The sequence below is a fragment of the Narcine bancroftii genome, chromosome 14 (genome assembly GCF_036971445.1).
Source record: "Narcine bancroftii isolate sNarBan1 chromosome 14, sNarBan1.hap1, whole genome shotgun sequence".
Classification (NCBI taxonomy): Eukaryota; Metazoa; Chordata; class Chondrichthyes; order Torpediniformes; family Narcinidae; genus Narcine; species Narcine bancroftii.
In genome coordinates, this window is record NC_091482.1 from 2683251 (window position 1) to 2697212 (window position 13962).

General features: G+C 42.3%; 1 protein-coding gene across 3 annotated transcripts in view; it reads left to right on the forward strand.

Moving 5' to 3' along the window:
- The window catches only part of LOC138749810 (flotillin-2-like), a 79603-nt gene that overhangs the window by 25022 nt on the left and 40619 nt on the right, over positions 1-13962 (forward strand). For all 3 annotated transcript variants that reach the window (XM_069911693.1, XM_069911694.1, XM_069911696.1), the window contains one exon: positions 847-928. In XM_069911693.1, coding sequence (XP_069767794.1) covers positions 847-928 — 82 coding nt within the window. The remainder of the gene's footprint in view (positions 1-846; positions 929-13962) is intronic.

Below are 13962 nucleotides of genomic sequence, written 5' to 3' on the forward strand. Positions count from 1 at the left end.
TAAAGCACGGAAGGGGCATTTTCTAAGATTGATTAATGCCTCTGTCAACAACCAATGGTTGCTCTATGTACTATTTACAGGTTGGCTGTGATCTTTTGAAAAGTGGAGCAAGTTTGAGGGGTTAAAGAGCTTATTTGTGCTCTGGGTGTGTGTGCACATTTAGATGTAGTAGTGGACTGCCAAAGTTAATTTGGAATCTTGCCCTCTGATCTTCAGAGCAGCCAAGTTGAGAGATCATCCATTTGAGTTCCTCTCTAGATCAAGTCAGTTTTGGGACAGGTTATTTTTAGACCGAGACATACAGCACAGTAAAAGGTACTTTTGGCCCATGAGCCCGCACTGTCCAATTACACACAATTGACTATAGTCCTTGTACATTTTGAAGGGTGGGAGGAAACAAGAGCACCTGGAGGAAAACCACAAAGACACTGGGAGAACATGCAAACTCCTTGCAGACGGCACCAGATTCAAACCCCAGTCATTGTCACTGTAATAGCTTTGTGCTTTACTGCTGCGCTAACTGTGATGTAGCTGGACCAAATCGGTGACCTATCAGGCAGGGAGATCTCCCAGCCTTTCACTGTTTAGGGATGCCATCGGTGAAATGCAGGATTGGGTTGGGGGTGTGGAGAAGATGGGGGTCAACATTCACTTGCTCAGTTTGAGAAGGAGAAGGCACAAGTGCATGATGGGTGCGCTCGCCAACCCATGGGAGGTGGTCAAGAATTGCATAGACATGTATAGTTCTAATTTATTGGATGGGCAACAGCTTCTCGGTCACGGGCTGACCGAGATTCCCTTTGAAGTGGCTCAACTTTGTGATGAGGTTTCTTCTTTCTTTTCCAGGTGGTTGCTGTGGATCAGATCAGAAGCAGTATGTCATTGGGGGATGGGCCTGGGCCTGGTGGTGCGTCTCACAAACTCAGAGGTAAGATGGGCAAGACTCTCTCTCTACCCTCTCTTCCTCTTTTTCTTCCTCTCCAAGGTAACGAGAGAAGATATGTAAATTAATATTTGATGGGAATGAGATGCAAAGTGTCACCTTGCACCCAGCGCGGATGGTCGCTGACAACTATGGAAAATGGCAAGAACTGCCAGCTTCCCCGTCGATCTCTGTCTTGGGAAATGTGATTTGTACTTCTCTGTCTTCTTTCTTTCTTCTTCTTTGGCTTGGCTTCGCGGACGAAGATTGATGGAGGGATAATGTCCACGTCAGCAGCAGGCTCGTTGGTGGCTCACAAGTCCGATGCGGGACAGGCAGGCACGGTTGCAGCGGTATTTGTATATCATTTGGGTGACTGCTAAATGACAGTTTTATTTGCTTATTCACTAGATGGTGACGGATCGCTAAGAGTTGGATTAGTTCCATTCTTTCTCTACAAAACTGTTAGCGTCAAACAATTTGTGCTGATGACGGTTTTCATTTTAAATGGTTTTCTCCCAAATTGTTGAATGTTTCAATGAGATGCAATGCCCATGGAAAGATGTGTTTAAAAAGCTCAGAATGAGATGAAACTCTTCCAGAATCAAAAAATGACCTGCCCAGAACTTGTCTGTTTCCTTAAAAAGTAATAGAAATGTATTTAAAGTTCAAAATATCTTGCTTTTAAAAAGACTGAAGTGTAGTATAATTGGCAACATTAAATAAATGGCTTTTTTTCCCTGTTGTAAGACAATTTTTATGCCGGGCCTCCACTTTGAGGCCGGCTTGAAATGCGGATAAAATTTTAAACTTAACCTTTTTATGGAGCAATCCTAAAAGGCTTGTCCAGTGCTGCTTTTATGCGGAGCAGCACCTCAGTATGTCATCTGGATCAGCTGTAGGCAGGGTGACTGTTGCCGTGCGCTGCCCGTCATAAATACGCGGCAGCACAATGGCCGTCTTCCCTACCCATAATTCCCTATGCAGTTAGAACTGCTCTGTGTTTACCAGAACGGTTGCAGCTGTGTGGGGGATGATGGGTATAGTAGACAGCTATTGCTTTACCGCACATTGAGCTGCTGATGCCGACAAGTGGCCCTGAAGGCTGAAATGGCCTGGTGAGGCGCCGGAGGCCGGAGCAGCTGGTGGTGCTGCCCCGCCGGCCTGGCTGCCCCTGGCCTGATGGCCCCTGCCCTGAGAGGGTCATGAAGGGTGAGTGATTGGGAGAGGGAGGCGAATTGCGTTACGGGCTGATGGCGTCATCGTGATGTTATCAACCTGCCCCTAGCCAGCTGCTTGGAGAGGGATCAGAGTCAATGTCTTGCAGCTTCTCATGGACTATTTATGAAGGAAAGTTTTCTGATATGAGGGCGGAGAATCTCTGCCTTTACGTTCGGATTTTTTGCTTTATAAAAGGGCCTATTAAGAGCAGATGAAACATTTAGTGGAAATTAAAACAAGAGAAAACAGTGGGAGTATGTTTTGAAAATAACACTAATTGAAAGTGGAAGCTGAGTTCGCTCGGCTTTCTGCTTGTTGCGTCATTTTTGGAAATGTGGCAGTGTATGGAAAGCATGATGGAGTAAATCTATCAATGATTTTTAAATTTATTTAGGAGAGACAAGTTATCCAAAATCTTTAACTCCAAAAAAAAAGTTTGGATCAGCAATGGAAATGATTTTGTTTATATTAGAAATATCTATGTCCAGATAAAGATCCTGGAGTAATGTTTTTGGTATTACAGTGAGAAGTCAGTTTGCTCTTTACAAGGACGTATCTCCTTTACTTTTTACTGTCAAATATTACATTTCCCAATCGCTTATGCAGGCTCTGTTCTTATTTCCCTGCTTTGGAATTAATTCTCCACTTTTAAAAATTCCTGACCATGTTGGTTCCCCTGCTAATTATGAGAGCAAACAAAATGGAATTTCCTGCTCTAATTCTGTCCTTTATGTTTGGGTGGTAAGTTTTTTTTAATGTTCTCTGCTTTTGAGCATCTTGTCACTTCTGTAACTTTGTAGAGGTGAGTTGAAAAGAAAGAATGACTCTTGAGAATCTTGAATAAGAGCTCTCCTGTGTCTGCAGGTTTCAGCCCCAAAATCTGGGCAAGTTGGTGATCAATTCTTACACAAAAGTATTAAAAAGTACACTCTTACAGAGGAGGAGATGCAGATTAGATACTGGTCATTTGACTTCAAATATTCCACACCAGAGCTTTAGCCTGCAGAAGCTTTGAGATACTTCACTCCCCTCCCTCAGAGGGAGTTATTGGTACATCACATCTGAAAATTTACTGCAGCAACGCTAATTTCAGATAGTGCTCAATCCATTGGGGACATGGGGGTATTTCTTCACTTAGAATGGGAAGATTAGGGAACTAACCAGCACAGTAATCTTTCAAAATGGAACCTGGGAAGAAGCTGAAATGAGGTGGATGGGTCATGAGAGAAGATGGATGTGATTTTTATGTAATTTGATTCCTTGGATCGACTGGGCTCAGTGAATAGGCTCTTATAGGTTTGTTTATCTATTCCATTATCTGAGTAGAGCTGTCCTAAAATGAGAAGAATTTGAGAAACACAACTCGTTGTCGTCTCTGTGCCTTTGCCATTCATTGAGATCATGGCTGATCTGTGACCTCAGCTCTGTTCTCCTGAACTAATCCCATGTCCTTTGATTCCCATAATATCCAGACTTACCGACCTCTTTAATATGATCAACTGAACGCCAGCAGCTCTCTTGTTTGAGTGTCCCAAAGATTCAGCAATCTTTAGGTGAAGGAATTTTTTTTATCTCTGTTGTATGTGGCTTATGGCCCAGCCAGAAGCATCATCTCAAGTCTCTTCAGGATTTTGCATGTTTTGATGAGCTTGCCCCTCATTTCTTCTGAACCCCACATTGGACTCGTGTGCTTAATCTCTCCAAGAGCAACAAACGCACTATCCCAGAAATCATTTTGGTGCCCCTGGGCAGCCATGTTTCTGTTACAGGTATGTATCCTCCCTGAGGCAACCAGATCAGCGCTGGGGCCATTCTTCCAGGTTACAGCTGAACAAGAATGGATTAGCAAATGAAGTTCATCGTAGATAAATATGAAGCAGCACATTTCAACAGGAAGAGAGAGATCAGACAACTTGGAAGGTGCAAGGCAGAAGATCCTGAAGGGGAAATAAACCAATAACCGAAGGTTACTTCACAGCTTAGCATAGCCATAAACTTCGAGCTTGGCTTAATTTCCGGAGGGATAGAACTGAAAAGCGGGAAAGTCCCACAAAATCTGTATATTATTTTGGCTAGATCGCGAATGGAATACTGTTCTGGTCATGTAAGGTTCACCCTTTTCACCAGAGCATTGTATAATTGCAAAGACATCTCAAATCTTGACTCAAAATATTTTTTCAGTCAAGGCCAGCATGCTGTTTGCCTCTCTAATCATTGCTAAATCTAACTGCTTCCTGTAGATAGCCATCCAGGTTCCTCTGAAGTCTGGAAGTATTTAAAGTAGATAATGTAATATTTTTCTGTAATGTTTTTGTCCATTTACTGGGCTTCTCTGAGTCCTCTGCATCCTCACTCCACAGTTACTCCCAAAACAGATTGACCCTGTATTGAATGTGCCCAGAAGTTTTGAACTGCACGTTTCACAAACATTTCTATGACTGATTCCACCTGCATTGAATTCGCCCATCGTTATTGAATGAAGATCTACCGGGACCAATGCCTGAAGAGGGCGCACAAAATCAGTGAACCGGTGCGGACTCGAAAGGCCAACGTGGCCTGTTTCCGCTCCGTAAATGGTTATATGGTCATCCCGCTTTTTAAATTGTTAAATATAAACATACGTGTAAAAACACACCAAAATGCTGGAGGAACTCGGCTAGTCTTTTCAGCATTTAGAGAAGACAAATATATCTTTGTCTCCTATGGATGTTAAACAGACTGGCTGAGTTTTTCCAGCTTTTAAGTGTTTCACTACAATCACAGCATCTGCAGACTGTGTTTCACTACAATCACAGCATCTGCAGACTTTCATGTTTCACATTTTGAAGGGTGGGAGGAAACTGGAGCCCCCGGATGAAACCCACATAGACACGGGAAGAACGTACAACTCCTTACAGACAGTGCTGGATTTGCACCCGCTGACCACTGTACTAACCGTGCCGATCCTTTACTTCTTCGGCAAATGTGAATGTATTAATCTTGGTTCCTTATCCAAATCATTGATATAGATTGATAGCAGCTGAAGTCTTACCACCAACCCTTAGTCACAGTGTCCCTATCCAAAAATTGACTTTTTCTTTGTCTGTTGAACAAACAATAGCTTTCACCAGAATGTTACCCCAAATTTCATATGTTGTAATTTTATTTAATCACTCCTCTGTGGCATCTCATTGAAGACCTGTTCTTCTACCACGGATTTTAAATATTGGGGAGGTTGGAAATATTCTGTTGAAAGAAGAACATGTTTAATGTTTCAAATCAATTGTCTTTCATGAGAACAAAGTAAATTTGGAGCAGCACAATGGCACAGCCTGAGGAGTTGCTGCCTCAATGAAGTGATCTCCCAATCCGTGACCAATTTCTACAATGCAGAGGATCCACAACAGGATTTCCGCATACACTAGATTGTGCTGCTGTTTCACAAGTGTTACTTCACTTGGAAGGACTGTTTGGGGCCCCTGAATAGTGGTGAAGGAGGAGGTGTGGGTGTATGAGTATCATTTCTTGGGGTCACAGGGGTAGGTGCCAATGAGGCAGGAAGGAGAGTGGACAAGGGAGTCACGGAGGGAGCAGAAGGCAGAGAGGAAAAAGAGGGTGGGGTCACCTCGTAAGTGGCGGAAATATCGGAGGATGATATTTTGAATGAGGAAGCTGGTTGGATGGTAGGTGATGACAAGAGGAATCCTGTCCTTGTTGCTTGTGGGAGTAGAGGGGCCCAGGGACAGATGTGCAGCCAATTGAGGATATGCAGGTGAGGGCCAAGTTGATGGTAGTAGAGGAAAAACGACACTTTTGAGGAAGGAGAACATTCAGATGATCTTTTATGGAAGACTCTCATCCCAGGAACAGATGGGGTGGATATGCAGGAATCACGAGAAAGGAATGGAATCCTTACCAGGGGCAAGGTGTGAAGAGTGTGGAGTCAGGGCATCTGTGGGTGTTGGTGGTATGTAGAGAGATGGAGACAGAAAGATTGAGATAGGGGCAAGTGTTGCTGGAGGTGGACTGAGTGAATTTGAGGTAGGGGAGGAAGTTAGCAGTGTATAAAATTGATGAGCTCCATGGGCGTATGAGACAGCACCAATGTGGTCATCAATGAAGCAGAGTTGAGCCTTGCCTATGTAGGTTGGAGCAAAGATTGTTCCACATAGCCTATCCCTGTTTCTCCTTTCTTCTAGTTCTCTCTCTCTCTCTCACCTGTTCCCTTTTCTCCAGCTCTGCATTCACAGAGCCCCCCCCCTCCCCGATCAACTCTCACCTTTCCTCTCCTCTCCTATCCATGTCCAGTTTTGCCTATGCTCCTTCCCCAGACATTTCTTCCCTCTCCCCACCTTTTTATTCTGGTGCCTGCCTACTTTTTGCTCACGAAGGGCTCACGCCAAAAAAACATTATCTTTATGTCCTATGGAAGTTGGGAGAATTGTTGAGTTCCTCCAGCATCTCTGATTTTACAGATTTCCATCTGTCTTCCATTAGTTTCATTTGAATATTTACAATTTTCATAGATTCACAAAATTCAACAAACCATTCAATCTTTCCAACATTCCTGTGTATATACTGATTTCCATTAGTTTTTCATGGATCTGGAACACTGCTGACTGCACCTGGGTACAGAGAATTAACAAACCTACTTTGAAATTTACAGACCTAACCCATTCAACAATCTGAAAATAAAATGCTTCCATCCTTAACCAGGAGGAGCAGTGCATCTGTATTTAAGATTGTTCTGTTCCTACTCTTATTCATTGCAGAAATCATCTAAAGCTATTTCCGTAGTAGAGAAGATTAAGGCATCTTTTGGCATTTTTACACACAAACTTTGGAATTATTCTGAAAAAAATTAGCATACTTACATCTGGTGTGTCCCGATGTGATCGTTTACACAGGGGCACTTTTACAAAGTCTTCCTGTGTTGCGGAGTTTTTCGAAGGAAGAAAGTTGTATTCATTAGGCCTGTTTCTTACAGCTGTGGCCATTTTACACTGAAACAACTCTGTAAAACAGTGTAGGGGTCCCAGTGGAAAAATTACAGGATGGAATTTGCATAAATTCTGTCTCGACATTTTTACACTGCCTCCAGAGCAGAAAATTTCCTGATTTTGCTCATTAAGTGTCTCAAGAATTTTTCAAATGCAAAGAGCATATTGTATTTGGCCATCTGCTAGAACCTAAATTGTAAGTGTCTCAGTTATAGCTGTGATAATATCATGCTGCTCGGGTGATGTGTGTTCCAAAACTGCTTCAAATTCCACAATGGTGGAAATGAAATCTGTGCCTCATTTCCTTTCAAACTGCCCAAGAGAGTGTTTTTTCTGCCCAAGAGAGTGTTTTTTTTTTTGTTTTATTAATTCCATGTTTACCAAATGCACTTACGACTTACAGGTTTCTGTTGTTGGACGGTGCTCATGATTGTATATCAGCTCAAATGCTCATAATGTCTTAAATCAGGGAACCATCCACATGCTCAGAGGCTTTATCCACCCTGCATTGAGATGGTGCCTTTGATTTCACTTGGATGTCACTTCATGAAGGACTGAATAATAATGTTCTAAAATGCTCTTTTAATTTCTCAGAAGTTTAACTTTCTGTAAATGGCAAAGCAACTAACTTTTTTTGAGAGCGACACATTGTCTTTTTGGTAACATTCCAAGTTTTTGCTGATGAAGATGTATTAGGGTAGCGGTGTTTGTTTGATAAAATGGTCTTGGACAAGATCTGTCAGTTAATCCACAGAAACCAACACCAGATTGTCTCCTATGGACAAGTTTGCCTGCTATCTATGATAGACCCCGATTTTGACAGTTCTTCTTGAGGCATTGAAACTGATGTACAGGAATCTTCATGGAGTTGTAAAAACGATGGACAGCCACAAAGAAAACTCATTGGATTTACTTGACGCTCCTTCAATCATGGTGGTCTCTCTTTAGAGCTCGATCTTAAGGGCAAGCAATGAAGGAACGCAAGGATTTATATTGGAGAAGCTCCATTTTATCTCGTCCTTTTTTTTTTCCTTTGATGGCTGAAGACATTTGCTTCAGTCCCAGAGTATATTTCCCAAAAATAGGATGGTGTGCTCCTTTTTTTTTTTGCCTGGTGTTCTTGCATTATTAACTTTGATGGAATGATGTTTGATCTCAACTCTGTGGTCATCTTAAGCTGGTAAAAGCAGAGGTAGGACCTCTGATTCCCCCTTTCTCTTCCTGCAAGTCTAAGTAATCAAAGGACAATGCAGCTAATTTTGTAACCTGTTGATACCTCTCAAATAAGCTCTCTTGATATAAAGCTAATCAGATCATTTTATCTGGACTAACTAAATCTCAGACCAAATGGAACTGAAATGATGTGAGAAAATTCTGAATATGAATGCCTTTTTGTGAATGGAAGATGCTTGATTGCAGCTGTTATCTCTTCAGGGGTCTCTTGGTTATTGCACTCACTTGTCTCTTTTTTCCAATCTCTTGAGGGAGATGGGTGGGGTGAAGAAGAGAAATTGAACAAACAATTCTGGCAAACAACAATTTATTCAATGCCAGAGAAGGCACCAGAGATTGAATGGCCCCCACTTCAATTTCTTAAGACTTTGCAGTTCATCTGTTGGAGCTTTCCACAATTTTATATTTTGCCATTCCTGTGGACGACATCATGTAATTGAGTTTTCATTCATCCAGAGGAGATAGTTTCCATACCTCCACTGTCAAATGGAGATGACCCTTTTTTTTTACATCTCTTGCAGTCCTCCCAGTGCCAAATTAAAATAATGAGCGTTGAGCCCTTGGATTAAAGTTCTACTAGAAGTTGATGTGCAAAAAAGCATGTAACTATTCTCTGTCTGTGCAGGTGATTTGGATTGGAGAAGTGATAATGAATGTCCTGTATCTGTAGGTCAGACAACTCTGCATCATCCTAGTCTTCTTTTCTGCCCAACATCACCACACAGTGTGGCATCAAACTATCATCCCACTTGCCATTTAATACCACCACCTTTTATTCTGATTCCTAAAACAACCTGCTGGAGAACTCTGTGTGTTAAGGCTGGTTGATGCTTTAGGGCAGAACCCTTCATTTTTTTTAAATTCCACTTCTCCCGAACCTAGGCTATGTCCTTGTTTCTAGTTCTGATCCTACTGATCCTGCCTGACCCTACAGAGCCTCTAACTTTTGGTTTCCTGTCATATTTTTATTTGGATTTGCATTTAATCCACTGGATAATCAGTAGCTCCAAGGCAAAATTAAAATCATGTTGGCTCTAGTCATAAGAATATATAGTTAGAAAGATTTAAAAGAAGAATGAAGTTAGTAGAGAAGGCAACTTTTGATCCCATTTTGACGCTAACAAGAATAGAGAACCAACCTCCTTGTTTCCACAAATGTAAATGCCAAAATTGCTCTCGTGTTTGGAGAACAATATCTGAGAACAATTATGGGGACATCTACATGATTATTCAGTTATAAAGAGGGGTGAATGACTTAATAAGCTCCCACCTCTCCTTTTTATTTCAGTTTAGATGCGATTTCAATTTTTAAAAAAAATTGGGCTATTCTTGATTTTTTTAAAAAAGACATATTTTACCAGTGTTGGTGGAATTCTGAAATTGAGCACAAGTCTTATGAGGCAAGGTTAGCGGAGCTGGGACTTTTCTCTTTGGAGTGTTGAAGGATGAGAGGAGACTTAATAGAGGTCTAGAAGATTCTGAGAGGTGTAGATAGATTGGGCAGCCATGACCTTTTTTCCCAGAGCAGGAATAGCAAACACCAGAGGACATCTGACAATGTGAAGGGAGGGAGGTTTAAGGGAGACGTCACGGGTAAGGTTTGTTTATACATAGAGTTGTGGGGGCCTGGAATGCCTTACCAGGGATGGAGGCTGAAACATTTGGGGGCATTTAGAAGTAGGCAGGCAAAATAAAGGGTTACAAGTAGGAAGGGTTCAGTACTTTTTTAAAGGAATATATGGAATATATGGGTCAGCACAGTATCGAGGGCTGGAAGGCCTGGCTGCAGTGTTCTGTGTCAATGAATTTATTGACATGTGCATGGATACAGTGTACAAATGCAAAGACATTTTACTTGCTGCAGGATAACTACACTAGTATACATTAAATTACAAGGAAATAATTCATAAAAACAATGAATTAATCTTCAGTGAATTAATCAACATTTTGGCCTGAGTCCTCCTTCAAGAGTCATTCCTCCTGAGTTTCTCCAGCACTTTTGTGTGGTACACTCCATCCCAGCAAACACAGATTTTCTTGTTAACCAGGCCAGTTTAATATTACGTTGTAATGCACACAACCCACACTCTGAAGTAAGGCAATTATGCTGGAGTTTAATTCTGTCACTTTTCTCATATTTTCTAAATCTCCAGTGTAGTAAATGCAAATGCAAACTGGATTCTTCCCTTCCTCTAAGAGAAACACAATAGGCTGCAGATGTTGTGATTTTAGTGAAAACGTTGAAATGCTGGTGGAACTCAGCTGGTCTATTCAGCATCTATAGAAGATGAAAGCCACGTTCACACTGCAACCCTCCTAGGAAACAGGAAAAATTGCAGGGCAAGCTGAACCCGGGAGCCTTTCACGCTGCACCATTATTTGCAGGTAATTCTTCTGCTTGGGATTTTTAGCGGGGGTGTCCCCACCTCCAGCAGTGATGTATTTATTACGTACATCGCTGACAGTCCAGCTGACTGCACAGTTACACTTCACAGCTGTCAAAGCACAGCCAGCGCATTCCGACAGCCCCGCCAACTGATTCATGGCCAATAATAATTTTTTTCGTACACAGCAAATCAGCTGCAAGTGAAAATATCCCTCCCTGGTATAAAATGATAAACACCCTTTTTATTCCCTCTCCAGTGAGAACATTCATGTTACTTTTGCTAACATTTTGCCATAACGTTATTAGCCTTTGTATCAGCTACCGATTTGGTGTAATTCAACCTTCCGTAATTTTTTTCAAATGCGCATAATTCTGCTGGGAACTGTGCTGAGTTAGAACCCGTAATGCTTTTTTTGGCCAGGTGGATAACAGTGCTTAACTTGCTCACTTATAATTTTTCAAGGGGAAGAAACAATCTTTCAGAGTTAGCCAACTTTGCCACAGGGTGGTCCATTCTAAGAGAATGGTCTATTTTGTTTTGAAATGAATTCCATATCGTTCCACATTTGTTCAGTTCAGCCTGAAAGGGTCAAAAGGAGCGGGTGTACCTTGCCCAGAGCGGGGAGTGTGGCCAAGAAGCGCAGCTATTTGAGTGAAGCAGGCAGGGGGTGATCCATGCTTTCCTCTGCTGGGAGGTGCCTGTTCGATGCCCTTCACACCCAGTGCAGCCCTGTGGTAGGAGAAGATCCTGGAGGGGAAACCCTTATAGCGCTCCCCTGGGTTATTCGAAGATGAGTGGTGGCTGCTTTCAGGGGACTTAAACCACGGAGGGGAGCTCAGTTCATGCTTGGATAGCGGGGAATATGGGCTCCATTTTAAGCATGGGTTCCCTCAGCAGCCTGGTGTCATGTCTGTGCAGCAGCGCACCTTATTTGTTATGCCCCAATTCCAAGAATTCTACAGGCACTAGATTAATCTATGCATTCATTGCATACATTTTGCTTCTGGGCACTCTTGTGGCTTGTATTATGCTGGCAGCAGGAATCGCAATACAACTAAAAATATTCCAGGTTTTTATAAAGAACTGTGCAGTGGGCGATGGGGCTGTTGGGATGGTGCAGGACGGTGGGATCGGTGTGGGGCTGATAGGGGAGAGATGGTAAGAGGAAGGGGAAATGGAAGAGAGCATGAGAGACGAGTGGGAAGGGAACGGGGGGGGCTGTCAGGCAATGGGGCTCAGATAGTGGGGTGGGGGGGGGGGTGTCAGAACATGGCTGGCCGCGATTGAAAATATAACTGCCAGACTGACGCAAGCCTGTCATTAATAGTATCCGATAAGTCGAATAAATCATTTGCATTGCCAGAAGACATTTATTGAGTTAACTCAGCCAGGCTCTGATTCATGCCCCCATCATGTATCAGAGCCCAATTGAAATTGGCTTGGCCTGGCTTGTTATGTCATTTCACACCATGTGATTCGAGAGTTAGCTCACATGTAATTGGTGGTGTGAAAGATATATTGCTAACATTTCGGACCTGAGCCCTTTTCCTTGGAGAAGGGCTCAGGTCGGGGGAGGAGTCACGTGATGGAGTAGTGGCCAGTTGGGAAAACCAGCCCTCTTCTGGAAAATGGGAAAAAAGTTAGGAAAAAGCAAAGCAGAACAAAAATGGAGTACAAGAAATAAAAGATAAAGATGCAGAGAAGAGCAAGAAGATGGCTTCCAAGAAGGAGAAAGTAAGAACAACTGGAAAAAAAGTAAAAAAAAAAAGTCGCCGCAGAAGAAAGAATAAGGTCTTACCTGCAGGAAGGAACAGGATACTGGTGACAAGGAGCGCCTGGCCCTCAAGGTCAGTGCCTGCCATACAGAGTTGCGACCCACCAGCCAGTGCACTACAAAAATGGCTCTTGGAGCCAAACAACAGTGGGCAATCAAAGGAGAAAGAGGACACCAGCAGAGGGGTGCTCAGCAGAGGAGTGGGCTATCAAAGAGCGAGCAGCTGAGGGATGCCCAACACCAGGGCTCTCAGCTGGAGGATAAGGAAGACAGCAGAAGAGGGAGCGATGAAACAGACGTGGAAGACAGACGGAGGGAAGATTGACAAGAAGACCAATGTCAGGAAGCACAACAGACGAGCAGCCCAAGAGGGGAGGGCCAGCAACAAGGCCCAGCAAGAAGAGGCCCAACAAAGTGGTATAAGCAGCACATCAGGAAAAACAGAAGAGACACAGACACAAAGAGAAGACTCAAACACAGATACAGGCACAGAAGAAGAGGAAGAAGACCAAGATCTTCACAGAGAAATAGAAGGTAAAACTGATGGACAGAATATAGATAAAGCCTTTTTTGAAGAACAAATTAGATCATTAAAAGAATGGTTATCGCTAGAGTTTAATGCAATTAAAAGGAAAATGAAAAGAACAGAAGATAAAAAGCAAAATTAGAACTGGTAATGACAGAAATAGGGAAAAGAGTAGAGAATGTGGAAGAGCGGGAAACGGCTGTAGAAATGGAAGTGAATGACTTCAGAGAAAAATTGGAAGAAAGTGACCAAAAAATTAGAGACACAAGAGTTGGTATCTCAGAAAATTGATATGTTGGAAAATTATAGTAGGTGAAACAACATAAAAATAGTGGGCCTGAAGAGGGTAAAGAAGGCACAGACATGTCCTGGGAATGACAGAAATGCAGGAAGGAATGGAAATAGAAAGGGCACACAGAGCATTAGCTCTGAAACCACAGGTACATCAAAAACCAAGATCCATCTTAGTAAAATTTTTGAGATACATGACAAGAGAAAATATACTGGAACGGGCAAGGAATACAATTAGAGAAGATAATAAACCATTGGAATAAAAGGGACAAAAAATATTTTTTTTACCCAGACATAAGTTTTGAACTCTTGAGGAGGAGGAAGGAATTTAATACACTGAAATCAACTATATGGGGAAAAAAGGTTACAAATTCATATTAAGACATCCAGCCGTGCTTAAAATATTTATACCCGGGGAACAAAACAGACTGGTCTTGGATCCAGATAAAGTGCAAGAATTCACAGAACGTTTCCAGGACAGGAGAAGAGATGAAGAGATGTAACAAGAATGAAGAACGGCGATAAAGTATATATAAATATGTAAAAACAATGTGTATGTAAAGAACTAAAGAGGGAAAAGAGAAGGGAAGGAAGGGAGTAAGGGGAAAAAAAAGGAGAGAGCTTTGTTA